Source organism: Pseudophryne corroboree, chromosome 3 (assembly GCF_028390025.1).
Source record: "Pseudophryne corroboree isolate aPseCor3 chromosome 3, aPseCor3.hap2, whole genome shotgun sequence".
Lineage (NCBI taxonomy): Eukaryota > Metazoa > Chordata > Amphibia > Anura > Myobatrachidae > Pseudophryne > Pseudophryne corroboree.
In genome coordinates, this window is record NC_086446.1 from 29,624,926 (window position 1) to 29,643,195 (window position 18,270).

The 18,270-nt window shown below is 48.0% G+C and overlaps 1 protein-coding gene across 1 annotated transcript in view; it reads left to right on the forward strand.

The window, feature by feature from the left end:
- LOC135054586 (zinc finger protein 551-like) overlaps positions 1-18,270 on the forward strand; it is a 161,896-nt gene that overhangs the window by 127,318 nt on the left and 16,308 nt on the right. Inside the window, exons 6-7 of the mRNA XM_063957747.1 lie at positions 2,405-2,502; positions 7,923-8,769. Coding sequence (XP_063813817.1) covers positions 2,405-2,502; positions 7,923-8,769 — 945 coding nt within the window. The remainder of the gene's footprint in view (positions 1-2,404; positions 2,503-7,922; positions 8,770-18,270) is intronic.

Consider the following 18,270-nt stretch of genomic DNA (forward strand, 5'->3'; position numbering starts at 1 on the left):
GTAATAATACAGGGACATGACGGGAGATGAGGGGATCTGGGAGTGTCACACTGACATCACTTATATCTATAGTAATAATACAGAGACATGAATGGGGAGGTGAGGGGATCTGGGAGGGTCACACTGACATCACTTATATCTATAGTAATAATACAGGGACATGACTGGGGAGGTGAGGGGATCTGGGAGCGTCACACTGACATCACTTATATCTATAGTAATAATACAGAGACATGAATGGGGAGGTGAGGGGATCTGAGAGTGTATGCAGTGACATCACTTATATCTATAGTAATAATACAGAGACATGAATGGGGAGGTGAGGGGATCTGGGAGCGTCACACTGACATCACTTATATCTATAGTAATAATACAGGGACATGACTGGGGAGGTGAGGGGATCTGGGAGCGTCACACTGACATCACTTATATCTATAGTAATAATACAGAGACATGAATGGGGAGGTGAGGGGATCTGAGAGTGTATGCAGTAATGTTTGCTGTCTTCTACATACACAGAATTACACAGTAGTGAAGAAGACATCCCATGAGTGTGAGACACCCAGCAGCCGTCCCCGTCTGTCAGGAGGACTGAGCAGGACCCAGTGTCCCATCACGGTGCCTCCACCTCACTCACTGACACATGAGAGGCACAATGACCAGAAGATCCTGGAACTCACCAACAAGATCATTCAGCTGCTGACTGGAGAGGTGACTGCTGCGAATGGGACATTATACAGTAACACCAGGGGATGTGTCTGGGTGATGACTGGAGAGGTGACTGCTGGGAATGGGACATTGTACGGTAACACCAGGGGATGTGTCTGGGTGATGTCTGGAGAGGTGACTGCTGGGAATGGGACATTATACGGTAACACCAGGGGGATGTGTCTGGGTGATGACTGAAGAGGTGACTGCTGGGAATGGGGCATTATACAGTAACACCAGGGGATGTATCTGGGTGATGACTGGAAAGGTGACTGCTGGGAATGGGGCATTATACAGTAACACCAGGGGATGTATCTGGGTGATGACTGGAAAGGTGACTGCTGGGAATGGGACATTATACAGTAACACCAGGGGACGTGTCTGGGTGATGACTGGATAGGTGACTGCTGGGAATGGGACATTATACAGTAACACCAGGGGATGTATCTGGGTGATGACTGCATAGGTGACTGCTGGGAATGGGGCATTATACAGTAACACCAGGGGATGTGTCTGGGTGATGACTGGATAGGTGACTGCTGGGAATGGGACATTATACAGTAACACCAGGGGATGTGTCTGGGTGATGACTGGAGAGGTGACTGCTGGGAATGGGACATTATACAGTAACACCAGGGGACGTGTCTGGGTGATGACTGGAGAGGTGACTGCTGGGAATGGGGCAGTATACAGTAACACCAGGGGATGTGTCTGGGGGATGACTGGAGAGGTGGCTGCTGGGAATGTGGCACTGTACAGTAACGCCGGGGGATGTGTCTGGGTGATGACTGGAGAGGTGGCTGCTGGGAATGGGGCATTATACAGTAACACCAGGGGATGTGTCTGGGTGATGACTGGAGAGGTGACTGCTGGGAATGGGACATTATACAGTAACACCAGGGGACGTGTCTGGGTGATTGCTGGAGAGGTGACTGCTGGGAATTGGATGTTATACAGTAACACCGGGGGCCATGTCTCGATGATGACTGGAGAGGGGACTGCTGGGAATGGGACATTATACAGTAACACCAGGGGATGTGTCTGGGATGACCGGAGAGGTGACTGCTGGGAATGGGACATTATACAGTAACACCAGAGGATGTGTCTGGGTGATGGCTGGAGAGGTGACTGCTGGGAATGGGACATTATTCAGTAATACCAGGGATGTGTCTGGGTGATGACTGGAGAGATGACTGCTGGGAATGGGGCATTGTACAGTAACACCAGGGGACGTGTCTGGGTGATGACTGGAGAGGTGACTGCTGGGAGTGGGACATTATACAGTAACACCAGGGGATGTGTCTGGGTGATGACTGCAGATGTGACTGCTTGGAATGGGGCATTATACAGTAACACCAGGGAAGGTATCTGGGTGATGACTGGAGAGGTGACTGCTGGGAATGGGACATTATACAGTAACACCAGGGGATGTGTCTGGGTGATGACTGTATCATTGTGTGTTTCAGGTGCCTATAAGGTGTCAGGATGTCACTGTCTATGTCTCCATGCAGGAGGGGGAGTATATAGAGGAACACAGGGGTCTGTACAAGGACGTGATGATGGAGGATCATCGGCCCCTCACATCACTGGGTAAGAGGAGACTGTCATGTATTGTACAGGGGAGAGCAGGTATGGGGGCCCCCTATATACACACATCATCTGATAATCACATATATACACTGTGTGTCTCCTACAGATGGACCTAGTAACAGAGATACCCCAGAGAGATGTCCCCGTCCTCTGTATTCCCAGGATTGTACAGAGGAGAATCACAGGATCCCACAGGAGGATCAGGTAGGTGGGATCTAGGGTCTTCCTAAATATGAATGTGATTTTTCACTGTGTCTGTCGTTCTCTACCTTGTGTACTTGATCCCCCAGGAGTACCTACTGTGATGTGCCTGGGCTGCAATTTGTATACCTTACTTGGCAAAATGCACATAAACTGTATATGTGCCTAATCCCCCGCCATAAATATTATTAAAAAAGCGGGAGAAGCCCGCCGCTGAAGAGGCGGGGCTATCTTCCTCAGCACAGCCAGCGCCATTTTCTCTTCACAGCTCCGCTGGAAGGACGCTCCCCAGGCTCTCCCCTGCAGTATACACTACGGAAAGGGTAAAAAAGAGAGGGAGGGCACATAAATTTAGGCACAATTGTGATAATAAGCAGCTATTGGGGGGAAATTCACTTTGTACTAGTGTAAATCCCTCTGTTATATAGCGCTCTGGTGTGTGCTGGCATACTCTCTCTCTGTCTCCCCAAAGGACTTTGTGGGGTCCTGTCCTCAGTCAGAGCATTCCCCGTGTGTGTGCGGTGTGTCGGTACGGCTGTGTCGACATGTTTGATAAGGACGCTTACGTGGAGGCAGAGCAGGTGCCGATAAGTGTGATGTCGCCCCCTGCGGGGCCGACACCAGAGTGGATGGATATGTGGAAGGTATTAACCGACAGTGTCAACTCCTTGCATAAAAGGTTCGATGACGTAACAGCTTTGGGACAGCCGGCATCTCAGCCCGCGCCTGCCCAAGCGTCTCAGAGGCCATCAGGGGCTCAAAAACGCCCGCTACCTCAGATGGCAGACACAGATGTCGACACGGAGTCTGACTCCAGTGTCGACGAGGATGAAACAAATGTACAATCCACAAGGGCCATCCGATGCATGATTACGGCAATGAAAAATGTGTTGCACATTTCTGACATTAACCCGGTTACCACAAAAAAGGGTATTATGTTTGGGGAGAAAAAGCAGCCAGTGACTTTTCCCCCATCTGATGAGTTAAATGAATTGTGTGAAGAAGCGTGGGGTTCCCCAGATAAGAAACTAGTGATTTCTAAGCGGTTACTAATGGCGTACCCTTTCCCGCCAACTGATAGGTTACGCTGGGAGACATCCCCTAGGGTGGACAAGGCGCTCACACGCTTATCTAAAAAGGTGGCACTGCCGTCTCGGGATACGGCCGCCTTAAAGAAGCCTGCAGATAGAAAGCAGGAGGCTATCCTGATGTCTGTGTATACACACTCAGGTACTATACTGAGACCTGCTATTGCTTCAGCATGGATGTGTAGTGCTGCTGCAGCAGCATGGTCTGATTCCCTGTCAGATAACATTGATTCCCTTGACAGGGATACTATTTTGCTAACCATAGAGCATATTAAAGACGTGGTCTTATATATGAGGGATGCACAGAGGGACATTTGGCGGCTGGCATCTAGAATTAATGCAATGTCCATTTCTGCCAGGAGAGTATTATGGACTCGGCAGTGGACAGGTGATGCTGATTCTAAAAGGCACATGGAGGTTTTGCCTTATAAGGGTGAGGAATTGTTTGGGGATGGTCTCTCGGACCTCGTATCCACAGCAACAGCTGAGAAGTCGACTTTTTTACCTCAGGTTCCCTCACAGCCTAAGAAAGCACCGTATTATCAAGTACAGTCCTTTCGGCCTCAGAAAGGCAAGCTGGTCAGAGGCGCGTCCTTTCTGCCCAGAGGCAGGGGTAGAGGGAAAAAGCTGCACCAGACAGCCAGTTCCCAGGAACAAAAATCCTCCCCTGCTTCCACTAAGTCCACCGCATGACGCTGGGGCTCCACAGGTGGAGCCAGATGCGGTGGGGGCCCGTCTCCGGAACTTCAGCGACCAGTGGGTTCGCTCACAGGTGGATCTCTGGGTTCAACAAGTGGTATCTCGGGGATACAAGCTGGAGTTCGAGACGTCTCCCCCTCGCCGTTACCTCAAATCAGCCTTGCCAGCTACTCCCAAGGAAAGGGAGGTAGTACTGGCGGCAATTCACAAGCTGTACCTCCAGCAGGTGATAATCAAAGTTCCCCTCCTTCAACAGGGACGGGGTTACTATTCCACAATGTTTGTGGTACCGAAACCAGACGGTTCGGTGAGACCCATTCTAAATTTGAAATCCTTGAACACTTATATAAGGAAGTTCAAGTTCAAAATGGAATCGCTCAGGGCGGTTATTGCAAGCCTAGAAGAGGGGGATTTTATGGTATCACTGGACATCAAGGATGCTTACCTACATGTCCCCATTTACCCACCTCACCAGGAGTACCTCCGATTTGTGGTACAGGACTGCCATTACCAATTCCAGACGTTGCCGTTTGGTCTGTCCACGGCACCGAGGGTATTTACCAAGGTAATGGCCGAAATGATGATACTCCTTCGAAAGAAGGGAGTTATAATTATCCCGTACTTGGACGATCTCCTTATAAAGGTGAGGTCCATAGAGCAGTTGTTGGTCGCAGTAGCACTATCTCAGGAAGTGCTACAACAGCACGGCTGGATTCTGAATATCCCAAAGTCGCAGCTGGTTACTACGACGCGTCTGCTGTTCTTGGGTATGATTCTGGACACAGAACAGAAGAAGGTGTTTCTCCCGGAGGAGAAGGCCAAGGAGTTGTCATCTCTGGTCAGAGACCTCCTGAAACCAAAACAGGTGTCGGTGCATCACTGCACGCGAGTCCTGGGAAAGATGGTAGCTTCTTACGAAGCAATTCCCTTCGGCAGGTTCCATGCAAGGATCTTTCAGTGGGATCTGTTAGACAAGTGGTCCGGATCGCATCTTCAGATGCATCGGTTGATCACCATGTCCCGAGGGCCAGGGTGTCTCTGCTGTGGTGGCTGCAGAGTGCTCATCTTCTCGAGGGCCGCAGATTCGGCATTCAGGACTGGGTCCTGGTGACCACGGATGCAAGCCTCCGAGGTTGGGGGGCAGTCACTCAGGGAAGAAACTTCCAAGGACAATGGTCGAGTCAGGAGACTTCCCTACACATAAATTTTCTGGAACTAAGGGCCATTTACAATGCCCTAAGTCAAGCAAAACCCCTGCTTCAAAACCAGCCGGTGCTGATTCAGTCAGACAACATCACGGCGGTCGCCCAAGTAAACCGACAGGGCGGCACAAGAAGCAGGATGGCAATGGCAGAAGCCACAAGGATTCTCCGATGGGCGGAGAATCACGTGATAGCACTGTCAGCAGTGTTCATTCCGGGAGTGGACAGCTGGGAAGCAGATTTCCTCAGCAGGCACGGCCTCCACCCGGGAGAGTGGGGACTTCATCCAGAAGTCTTCCAGCTGATTGTAAATCGTTGGGAAAGGCCACAGGTGGACATGATGGCGTCCCGCCTCAACAAAAAGCTAAAAAGATATTGCGCCAGGTCAAGGGACCCTCAGGCGATAGCTGTGGACGCTCTAGTGACACCGTGGGTGTACCAGTCGGTTTATGTGTTCCCTCCTCTTCCTCTCATACCAAAGGTACTGAGGATAATAAGAAAGAGAGGAGTAAGAACTATACTCATCATTCCGGATTGGCCAAGAAGAACTTGGTACCCGGAACTACAAGAAATGATCTCAGAGGACCCTTGGCCTCTGCCGCTCCGACAGGACCTGCTACAGCAGGGGCCCTGTCTGTTCCAAGACTTACCGCGGCTGGGTTTGACGGCATGGCGGTTGAACGCCGGATCCTGATGGAAAAGGGCATTCCGGTTGAAGTCATTCCTACGCTGATAAAAGCTAGGAAGGATGTGACAGCAAAACATTATCACCGCATATGGCGAAAATATGTTGCTTGGTGTGAGGCTATGAAGGCCCCAACAGAGGAATTTCAGCTGGGTCGATTTCTGCACTTCCTACAGTCAGGAGTGACTATGGGCCTAAAACTGGGATCCATAAAAGTCCAGATTTCGGCTCTGTCTATTTTCTTTCATGGCACCTTGGGATCTCAACGTAGTGTTGGATTTCCTAAAATCACATTGGTTTGAGCCACTTCAGACCGTGGAGTTGAAGTATCTCACGTGGAAAGTGGTCATGCTTTTGGCCTTGGCTTCGGCTAGGCGTGTGTCAGAATTGGCGGCTTTGTCATGTAAAAGCCCTTATCTGATCTTCCATATGGACAGGGCAGAATTGAGGACTCGTCCCCAATTTCTCCCTAAGGTGGTATCAGCATTTCATTTGAACCAACCTATTGTGGTGCCTGCGGCTACTCGGGACTTGGAGGACTCCAAGTTGCTGGACGTAGTCCGGGCCCTGAAAATCTATGTTTCCAGGACGGCTAGAGTCAGAAAGACTGACTCGCTGTTTATCCTGCATGCACCCAACAAGCTGGGTGCTCCTGCTTCTAAGCAGACTATTGCTCGCTGGATCTGTAGCACGATTCAACTTGCACATTCTGCGGCTGGACTGCCGCATCCTAAATCAGTAAAAGCCCATTCCACGAGGAAGGTGGGCTCTTCTTGGGCGGCTGCCCGAGGGGTCTCGGCTTTACAACTTTGCCGAGCTGCTACCTGGTCGGGATCAAACACGTTTGCAAAATTCTACAAGTTTGATACCCTGGCTGAGGAGGACCTTGAGTTTGCTCATTCGGTGCTGCAGAGTCATCCGCACTCTCCCGCCCGTTTGGGAGCTTTGGTATAATCCCCATGATCCTTACGGAGTACCCAGCATCCACTAGGACGTCAGAGAAAATAAGAATTTACTCACCAGTAATTCTATTTCTAGTAGTCCGTAGTGGATGCTGGGAGCCGGTCCCAAGTGCGGATTTCTGCAATACTTGTATATAGTTATTGCTTAACTATAGGGTTATTGTTCTGAGCCATCTGTTGAATGAGGCTCAGCTGTTGTTCATACTGTTAACTGGGTATAGTTATCACAAGTTGTACGGTGTGATTGGTGTGGCTGGTATGAGTCTTACCCTGGATTCCAAATCCTTTCCTAGTAATGTCAGCTCTTCCGGGCACAGTTTCCTTAACTGAGGTCTGGAGGAGGGGCATAGAGGGAGGAGCCAGTGCACACCAGATATAGTACCTAATCTTTCTTTAAAGAGTGCCCAGTCTCCTGCGGAGCCCGTCTATTCCCCATGGTCCTTACGGAGTACCCAGCATCCACTACGGACTACGAGAAATAGAATTACCGGTGAGTAAATTCTTATTATTTTTCTTAAATGTTGTTTATTGCTTTTATATAGAATGACAACTAAACATTTTATCTGTTAGCACTTATATTCAATACAAATGTATTGCTTTTGCAAATGTCAGGGGAACAAATAAGGCAAATGGACTGGAAGGGGGAACCCAGCGGGATATGACTGAGAACCATTACACTATATGGTCTGTACAGAGCTGTGTGTCTAATATTTTGATAATCTCCTGATTACTCTGAGTAATGATGTCCGGCATTAATAATGCATTAATTTCTATATGGGTGATTTAGGTTGAAGATCTTACAAATATAAAGGGAGAAGAGACGTATGTGACTGATAAGAAGGCAGAAGATACAGAGGGAGAAGAGACGTATGTGACTGATATGAGGGCAGAAGATATAGAGGGAGAAGAGACGTATGTGACTGATATGAGGGCAGAAGATATAGAGGGAGAAGAAGAGACGTATGTGACTGATATGAAGGCAGAAGATATAGAGGGAGAAGAAGAGACGTATGTGACTGATATGAAGGCAAAAGATATAGAGGGAGAAGAAGAGACGTATGTGACTGATATGAGGGCAAAAGATATAGAGGGAGAAGAAGAGACGTATGTGACTGATATGAGGGCAGAAGATATAGAGGGAGAAGAAGAGACGTATGTGACTGATAAGAAGGCAGAAGATACAGAGGGAGAAGAGACGTATGTGACTGATATGAGGGCAGAAGATATAGAGGGAGAAGAAGAGACGTATGTGACTGATATGAAGGCAAAAGATATAGAGGGAGAAGAAGAGACGTATGTGACTGATATGAGGGCAGAAGATATAGAGGGAGAAGAAGAGACGTATGTGACTGATAAGAAGGCAGAAGATACAGAGGGAGAAGAGACGTATGTGACTGATATGAGGGCAGAAGATATAGAGGGAGAAGAAGAGACGTATGTGACTGATATGAGGGCAGAAGATATAGAGGGAGAAGAAGAGACGTGTGTGACTGATAAGAAGGCAGAAGATACAGAGGGAGAAGAGACGTATGTGACTGATATGAAGGCAGAAGATATAGAGGGAGAAGATGAGACATATGTGAGGGGTGATCAGCAGTGTAAGGAGGAAGACATCCCTACAGGTATCAGCACAGGTGAGTAATAAGCACTTATTACAGTCATGTATTTTCCTTGTTCAGTTACTGCAACATTGTCTTATCCTACATCCTCCTTTGTCAGTTCAAACTAATGTGGGATCCATCGGCCCCTACTAGACTCCTGCTCCCTCTCCTCACATCATGTCACTGTGTGTTACCAGCCCAGAGATCTGACCAGTCTCCTCCCCACACTCTCTGGTGGATCTCATACATCAGGAGCCATCAGCCCCTATTATACTCCTGCTCTCCCCCTCACATCATGTCACTGTGTGTTACCAGCCCAGACATCTGACCAGTCTCCTCCTCACACTCTCTGGTGTATCTCATACATCAGGAGCCATCAGCCCCTATTATACTCCTGCTCTCCCCCTCACATCATGTCACTGTGTTACCAGCCCAGAGATCTGACCAGTCTCCTCCCCACACTCTCTGGTGTATCTCATACATCAGGAGCCATCAGCCACTATTATACTCCTGCTCTCCCCCTCACATCATGTCACTGTGTAAAGAGCCCATAGATCTGACCAGTCTCCTCCCCACACTCTCTGGTATATCTCATACATCAGGAGCCATCAGCCCCTATTACACTCCTGCTCTCCCCCTCACATCATGTCACTGTGTGTTACCAGCCCAGACATCTGACCAGTCTCCTATCCACACTCTCTGGTGTATCTCGTACATCAGGTGCCATCAGCCCCTATTATACTCCTGCTCTCCCCTCACATCATGTCACTGTGTGTTACCAGCCCAGAGATCTGACCAGTCTCCTCCCCACACTCTCTGGTGTATTATTATTACATTTTATTTATAAGGCACCACAAGTGTTTCGCAGCACCAAAGGACAGTACAGGGAGACAAAACTCAACATTACAGGAAATAAATAACATAAATAGAGTACAGGTAATAAAGAGCACCACAATTCTCAAGACATAATACAGCTAAAGATGTAAGTAGCGAGTGAGTGATCAGCGTACTACTTGGGGCTAGTGGCCATAGATAGAGATGAGCCTTTACCAGCAGGAGAGAACGCTGAGTAGGAGAGGGCTGTGCGTGAAATGTGTCGAGAAGAAGGTTTTGACAACAAGAGGAAAGAGGGCCCTGCTCTGAGGAGCATGCAATCTAGTAGGAAGGGGCGACAGACAGATGACATGAGATGCAAGTAAGCGGTAGGTAGCCTGATGGCAGGATGTAAGCAAAGCAGAGATGGTCAAGGCATGAGCCGCCTCAGGACTTGGTTATGCATCGGAAAGGTACACTTTGATAAATAAGTGGGTTTTCAGTGCCCGTTTGAAGCTTTGCAAGGTCTGGGAGAGTCTAATGGAACAGGGGAGCGCGTTCCACTAAAGGGGTTTAGCACGGGCAAAATCTTGAACTCGAACATGGGAAACAGTTGCCAGGGTAGAGGAGAGGTGCCGACCGTAGGGGGCGGGAGGGAGTATGAATGGAGAGGAGGTTGGAGATGCAGGGAGCAGTGGAATTAGAGATGGCCTTGTATGTGAGGGTGAGGAGTTTGAAGAGGATTCTGTAGGGGAATGGGAGCCAATGCAGATTTTGTCGAAGAGGAGTGGCGGGAGAGGAAGATAAGCCTAGCTGCGGAGTTGAGGACAGATTGGAGGGGAGCAAGATGGGAGTAAGTGAGGCCAGTGAGAACGTTGCAGTAGTCGAGCCGTGAGATGACCAGTGAGTGGATGATAAGCTTAGTTGCACTCTGGGAGAGAAATTGCCTGCTGCGAGCAATGTTGCGTAGCTGGAACCGACAGGATTGCGCCAGAGCTTGGATGTGGGGTGCAAAGGAGAGGTAGGAGTCAAGAGTGACGCCCAGGCAGCGGAGTTGGGGAATGGGGGAGGTGATGGTGTTGTCAACAGTGATAGAGATATTGGTAGGGGGTGTTGCTCTGGATGGGGGGAAGATGATGAGTTCAGTTTTGTCCATGTTGAGCTTCAGAGAATGCTCAGACATCCAGGAGGAGATGGGCGGAGAGGCAGCTGGAAACCCGAGAGAGGACGGAGGGGGACAGATCAAGAGAGGAGATGTAGATTTGTGTGTCATCAGCATAGAGGTGGTATTGAAGGCCAAAGGAGTTAATGAGAGCACCCAGGGAAGAGGTGTACAGGGAGAACAGGAGGGGGGTGAGGACAGAACCCTGAGGGACACCAACAGGAAGGATGGAAGGGTGTGAGGTGGTTCCGGAGGCAGACACAGAGAAGGAGTGGTTAGTGAGGTAATAGGTAAACCAGTCAAGGACAGTGCTAGAGAGGCCAATGTTTTGGAGTGTGCGGAGGAGGAGAGGATGATCCACGGTGTCAAAGGCAGCAGAGCTGTCCAGAAGGATAAGCAGAGAGAAGTGGCCCCTGGATTTGGCCGAAAGCAGGTCATTGGTGACTTTCACCAGGGCAGTCTCAGTGGAGTGGGTGAAAGCCAGATTGTAGTTGATCAAGGATGGAGTTGTCAGAGAGGTAACTTGTGAGACGGCTGTAGACCAGTCGTTCAAGTAGTGTGGAGGCGAATGAGAGAAGAGATATGGGGCGGTAGCTAGTGGGTGATGAAGGATCGAGGTTGGTTTTTTTGAGAATAGGTGAGACCAGAGCATGTTTGAATGGTGAGGGAAAGATGCCGATAGAGAGTGATAGGTTGAAGAGGTGAGCAAGGTGGGAGCAAGCAGTGGGGGAGAGGGAGCGGAGAAGACGGGAGCGGGGGCAGGTTGAGGAGGGGGAGGATAAGATGAGGCAGTGGACCTCCTTGTCTGTAGTGGGATGGAAGGAGGACAGGGTGGTATAGATGGAGGGGAAGGATGATGGGGGCAGCAGAGGAGTGACATGATGATATATTGTGTCAGATTTCCTCAATTTTGGAGATGAAGAAGGAGGCAAAGTCAGTGGCAGTGAGGGAGGATGGGAGGGGAGGAGGAGGGAGCGAAGGAGAGTGTTGAAAGTTTCAAAGAGACTGTGTGGATTGGAGGACTGCAAAGAGATGAGTACTTGGAAAAAGGATTGCTTGGCGAGAGAAAGAGCAGAACTGTAGGAGGAGAGGATAAACTTGAATGGAGTGTATCTCATACATCAGCAGCTATCAGCCCCTATTATACACCTGCTCTTCCCCTCACATCATGTCACTGTGTGTTACCAGCCCAGAGATCTGACCAGTCTCCTCCCCACACTCTCTGGTGTATCTCATACATCAGGTGCCATCAGCCCCTATTATACTCCTGCTCTCCCGCTCACATCATGTCACTGTGTTACCAGCCCAGAGATCTGACCAGTCTCCTCCCCACACTCTCTGGTGTATCTCATACATCAGGAGCCATCGGCCCCTATTATACTCCTGTTCTCCACCTGACATCATGTAACTGTGTGTTACCATCCCGGAGATCTGACCAGTCTCCTCCCCACACTCTCTGGTGTATCTCATACATCAGGAGCCATCAGCCCCTATTATACTCCTGCTCTCCCCCCTCACATCATGTAACTGTGCGTTACCATCCCGGAGATCTGACCAGTCTCCTCCCCACACTCTCTGGTGTATCTCATACATCAGGAGCCATCAGCCCCTATTATACTCCTGCTCTCCCCCTCACATCATGTCACTGTGTGTTACCAGCCCAGAGATCTGACCAGTCTCCTCCCCACACTCTCTGGTGTATCTCATACATCAGGTGCCATCAGCCCCTATTATACTCCTGCTCTCCCCCTCACATCATGTCACTGTGTGTTACCAGCCCAGAGATCTGACCAGTCTCCTCCCCACACTCTCTGGTGTATCTCATACATCAGGTGCCATCAGACCCTATTATACTCCTGCTCTCCCCCTCACATCATGTCACTGTGTGTTACCAGCCCAGAGATCTGACCAGTCTCCTCCCCACACTCTCTGGTGTATCTCATACATCAGGAGCCATCAGCCCCTATTATACTCCTGCTCTCCCCTCACATCATGTCACTGTGTGTTACCAGCCCAGAGATCTGACCAGTCTCCTCCCCCCACTCTCTGGTGTATCTCATACATCAGGACTCATCAGCCCCTATTATACTCCTGCTCTCCCCTCACATCATGTCACTGTGTGTTACCAGCCCAGAGATCTGACCAGTCTCCTCCCCACACTCTCTGGTGTATCTCATACATCAGGAGCCATCAGCACCTATTATACTCCTGCTCTCCCCCTCACATCATGTCACTGTGTGTTACCAGCCCAGAGATCTGACCAGTCTCCTCCTCACACTCTCTGGTGTATCTCAAATGTTCGTTAGAGAAGCCATTAAGGGGCTCGGCAGCTTACCATATATTTGCAAATATATGCAACAAATATCTTTGTATTTCAGTTACCATACAGTTTTCAAATACCAGGTGGGATAAAGCCCCCCCTTCTCCTTCTGTTTTTTGTTTGCTATGAGCTCTCCCTTTCATGCCACCTGATAAGTTTTGACAGACTGATTGAGCAGCTATCACTGTGTTTGCAGTTTAGAGAAGGCATTGTATGGGATCAGCATTTGAAAGTCATGCTGGTTCCTGTAGTGCTGCTTAGAGATTTCAGGGGTGGCTCCTAGGTAAGCTAGCCGTCAATTTGGATGTATTTCTGTATGGACCTTTATCATGAAGCCTTAAAATAGACAATTACATGATCCTAAGTGGGCCCTGTTATCATGCAGTGTAGGGACTGCCGATAATCAGAGAAGCCGTGTAGGGGTTCGGCAGCTAACCATGTATTTGCAAATATATACAACAAATATCTCTGAATTTCTATTACCATAAAGCTTTCAATTGTTGTTGCAAGTACCATTTAGTGTGCAGGGGGATACCAGGGGAAAATCACACCCCCTTCTAAGGGCATAATATTGGAGCTAATAAACATCTGCATCAGCCTGTATCTTGTGACTACCAGATAAGTGTCACTTATCCATTGTCTGGCTGTCTTTCCCAGTGTCTCCCAGCTGTGCCCTCTGCCCAGTACCATAGCGGACTGGTTTGTAGTAACCGGCCAGTTGGGAGATCGCCGGCAGCAAAATGAGCAAGCACACTCAGAAGTTATCAGTACCAGTTTAGGAGCGTGGAGGTGGCAGCGACAAACCTCATAATTCCGCTACACCTCCAATTGGAGAGGTTCCTTGGTGGTGGATGTTCAGATCTATGTATAACTCAGTGTTTCCCAAACTGGGTGCCGCGGTGCCTTGGTTTGGTGTTCCAGTACCAAATCAAATTATTTATGGTCATGTGATAAGCAAAATCGGTACTGGTGCCTGCCAGTCATAAAATATGTGGACATACCGAAACGTAGCCCCCAACATCACATGACTGAGCCTAAGGATGACCGGAAAGCACAATCAACTTAATTTCATAATTTTGTTTCTGAATGTCTTAAGAAACGTTTGGCCTATGGGAGCCATGAAAACATGCTAATACACAAGGGTGCCCTGTTTTAAGAATGTTTGGAAACCACTTTTATAACTGATTGAGTAACATTTTGTAGCAGATGGGCAGCCACCCCTACCAAGTGAAGTGTAGATAAACTGGACTGAATATAGAAAAGGACTACTAACAGACCGTAATAGGTGTACTGAACCACTACGAATAGATATATATTATATATAGTAAAGAGGTCTGACTCCACTTTGTTAAAGTTTGCTTTACAAAGAACAACTCTTCACTCTGGTTGCTTTATCAGGAGGCTTCTTTATTCTTCACAAATTTTGTACATCACATTTGTTTCCCCAAACATGGCTTCCCTGAGGAGGAAGGAAAGCAGCGGAGGAGACGGGGGAGCAGCGGCTGCAGCAGCGGAGGCTCACGGCGGCGTCCATGCGGCTCCAGCAAGCGGGACGTCGCTTGCTGGAGCCGGGTGGACGCTGCCGCTGGGTTCCTGCTCTCCCCGCTGCTCCCCCATCTCCTGCTCTCAGCTCCCTTTTTTTAAAGTCGGATTGAGATTGTCGGAAACGGGGCTAAAACCTGTCTGGTTTGGCCCCGCTTCCAACAATGCACGCTGATCGGCGGCTGAAGCCGCCGATCAGCGTGCAATCCGACAAGTCGGCTTTCCCGACTTGTCACAATAAATGGGGCCGTAATGAATAGGTCGGAACCTCTTCCAACCTAAGAGAAAAAAGGAAAAGGGAACCTCTGGCGCTACTGGATAGGTTTTAGATAGTGAAAAACTCCAGTGGTGTTTTTATGTATAAAAAAGAATGTTTTTATTTTTTGAGAAAATATATAAAAAATTATAAAAATGAGTGTGCAAAACAGCAGTATTAGAAAAACAATATTGACAATATTAAAAAGACATTAATATAATCCGTATTATCGAAAATGGTTGTTTAGATCTGATGCTATTTAAAACTGCTTATTGAAGATATATATGGTAAATATACATAGATAGAGAGTATAATTAGAGAGTGTAATTAATCTCAGTTGCATGTGGGACGGCTTTAAAAACTGTGAACACCATGCAACTGATTTCTTTGGCATTGTTTACAAAAAGTTTGCAACAGATAGAGGTTGATATATTTCTGACACAGTGTTCAAAAGTAGATGGATACTGTTGCTGGAATGTTTCTCTGCTAAAGTTCTTTATAGTGCATGCACAGTCTCGTTAAAAGAGGAGAGGGGAGAGCTGTCTCTCCGTTCCTAGGATTGCTGTAATACCGTTCCTGTCTCATACAAAGAATGATTCCTTTTTGGTGTTTGTATTTAGCTGATGCCGAGAAACTCACATATCTTCGTCCCCTACGGGACTGGTGGGCTCAGTTCCGAGCGGTGGCGGGTCGTGTGTGTCTCTATTCTCCGGAGCCGCGATGTTGCTGCAGGCGCCTGCAGTGCTGATCTTTGTGGAGCTTGAGCGGCCGGTGTCTCCCACGGGGGTCAGGATCTCCGGATCTAAGGCCCCCTTGACACCCGCCTAAGATCCGGAGATCCTGACCCCCGTGGGAGACACCGGCCGCTCAAGCTCCACAAAGATCAGCACTGCAGGCGCCTGCAGCAACATCGCGGCTCCGGAGAATAGAGACACACACGACCCGCCACCGCTCGGAACTGAGCCCACCAGTCCCGTAGGGGACGAAGATATGTGAGTTTCTCGGCATCAGCTAAATACAAACACCAAAAAGGAATCATTCTTTGTATGAGACAGGAACGGTATTACAGCAATCCTAGGAACGGAGAGACAGCTCTCCCCTCTCCTCTTTTAACGAGACTGTGCATGCACTATAAAGAACTTTAGCAGAGAAACATTCCAGCAACAGTATCCATCTACTTTTGAACACTGTGTCAGAAATATATCAACCTCTATCTGTTGCAAACTTTTTGTAAACAATGCCAAAGAAATCAGTTGCATGGTGTTCACAGTTTTTAAAGCCGTCCCACATGCAACTGAGATTAATTACACTCTCTAATTATACTCTCTATCTATGTATATTTACCATATATATCTTCAATAAGCAGTTTTAAATAGCATCAGATCTAAACAACAATTTTCGATAATACGGATTATATTAATGTCTTTTTAATATTGTCAATATTGTTTTTCTAATACTGCTGTTTTGCACACTCATTTTTATAATTTTTTATATATTTTCTCAAAAAATAAAAACATTCTTTTTTATACATAAAAACACCACTGGAGTTTTTCACTATCTAAAACCTATCCAGTAGCGCCAGAGGTTCCCTTTTCCTTTTTTTCTCTCTGTCAAAATAAGGAACACTCGAAAAGAATTCCTACCCCTGGAACCTAGGCTGCACGGACAGAACCACTTCACACACACAGAACATCTATTGGAGGGAGCGCAGAACACACCCCCACCTGTATAAAACGAGTATTTCTTCCAACCTAAACCTGTCGGAAACTGCCGTCTTTCAGACAAGACGTCAGCTTCCGACAGTTATTGAATATACCCCTATAAATTATTTACTAAAATTATTGTGGATAGGATGAAGGCCCTCCTTCCTTCTATTATCCACCCAGACCAAACGGGCTTTATCTCCGGCCGCCACTCCACAAATTACCTTTGCAATAACATAGCAGCAGCTACTTGGTTGTGCTCTAGCGGGAACCCTGACCCACAATATGTGCTTTCCTTAGACGCTGAGAAGGCTTTTGACCTTGTTAGCTGGGATCACTTATACACCGCTTTAACTAGTTATGGGTTTCCGGCTGCCCCCTTTTGCCTTTGTTTGCCATCACCATAGAACCCCTTGCCATCTACCCGGCTACGCTGAGGTTACGGTCCGAGGCTTTGAGCTGCTGGTTGGTCTGTTCACAGATGACACGCTCCTTTTCATCTCAAATCCCGAGACCTCTATTCCCCTAATGATGCAGGTAATCTCTCATTTTGGCTCTTTTGTGGGTTATCGGATAAATACTTCCAAGTCTGAACTCTTTCCACTCACCCCAATTGCACGTGTCCCTTCTTCCTCTCCCGCTCTTACCCAATTCCAGCTGAGCACCTCCAAATTGAAGTATTTAGGGGTTTATATTCCAGTCAATATACTGGATTTGTACTCTGCCCCAGTCTTCATGAAAGTGTCCCAACTTCTCACTACTTGAATTATAAAAAAGACAAAACCCGGTGCCACTGCTCACTTAGAGGGGGTTCATTCCGAGGCAAAGAATCGGCACTTCTGCGTATGCGGCGCTATGCGCACGCGCGTCGTACTATTACAATGAACGATGCAGTTTCACACAAGGTCTGGCGAAGCTTTTCAGTCGCACTGCTGGCCGCAGAGTGATTGACAGGAAGTGGGCGTTTCTGGGTGTCAACTGACCGTTTTCAGGCATGCCAGGAAAAACGCAGGCGTGGCTGGGCGAACGCAGGGCGTGTTCGTGACGTCAAAACAGGAACTGAACAGTCTGAAGTGATCGCAAGCGCTGAGTAGGTCTGAAGCTACTCTGAAACAGCACAAAATCATTTTGTAGCCGCTCTGCGATCCTTTCGTTCGCACTTCTGCTAAACTAAAATACACTCCCAGTGGGCGGCGGCATAGCGTTTGCACGGCTGCTAAAAGCTGCTAGCGAGCGATTAACTCTGAATGACCACCAGAATGTCAGCAGCAAGTCCAAAGGGTCAGGTTTCTTAGCCTCTAAAAATACTGAACACAAACATAAACATACAAGACTGCGCTTCCCATCCAAGTACACACATTTATTGTACAATACAATATAAAAAATAATGATGACACCGGCCGGTATCCCATAAATGAAACAATAATACGCAGTGTACATGACCTAATTGGTATCAACCTGACCACTCTAATTCATATATGCATATAACCAATAGGGTACTCATTATATTTTACCATTGAAGGTGTATATCTCTATTATAATGCATGCATGTTAATATGAAAGTCCAGCCATATATGTGTAACATGCAGAGGTTAATAGTGTCCAGCGATAAACGGGCATGCAAGGGTTAATAACTTCATTAGACTCTTACTTTAGACTTTATATTGTATTCCTCCACACTCCATACACTTATCAGGCTGCCAGCTGGTTTTAAGACCCTGCGATGTACAGCGGGTTA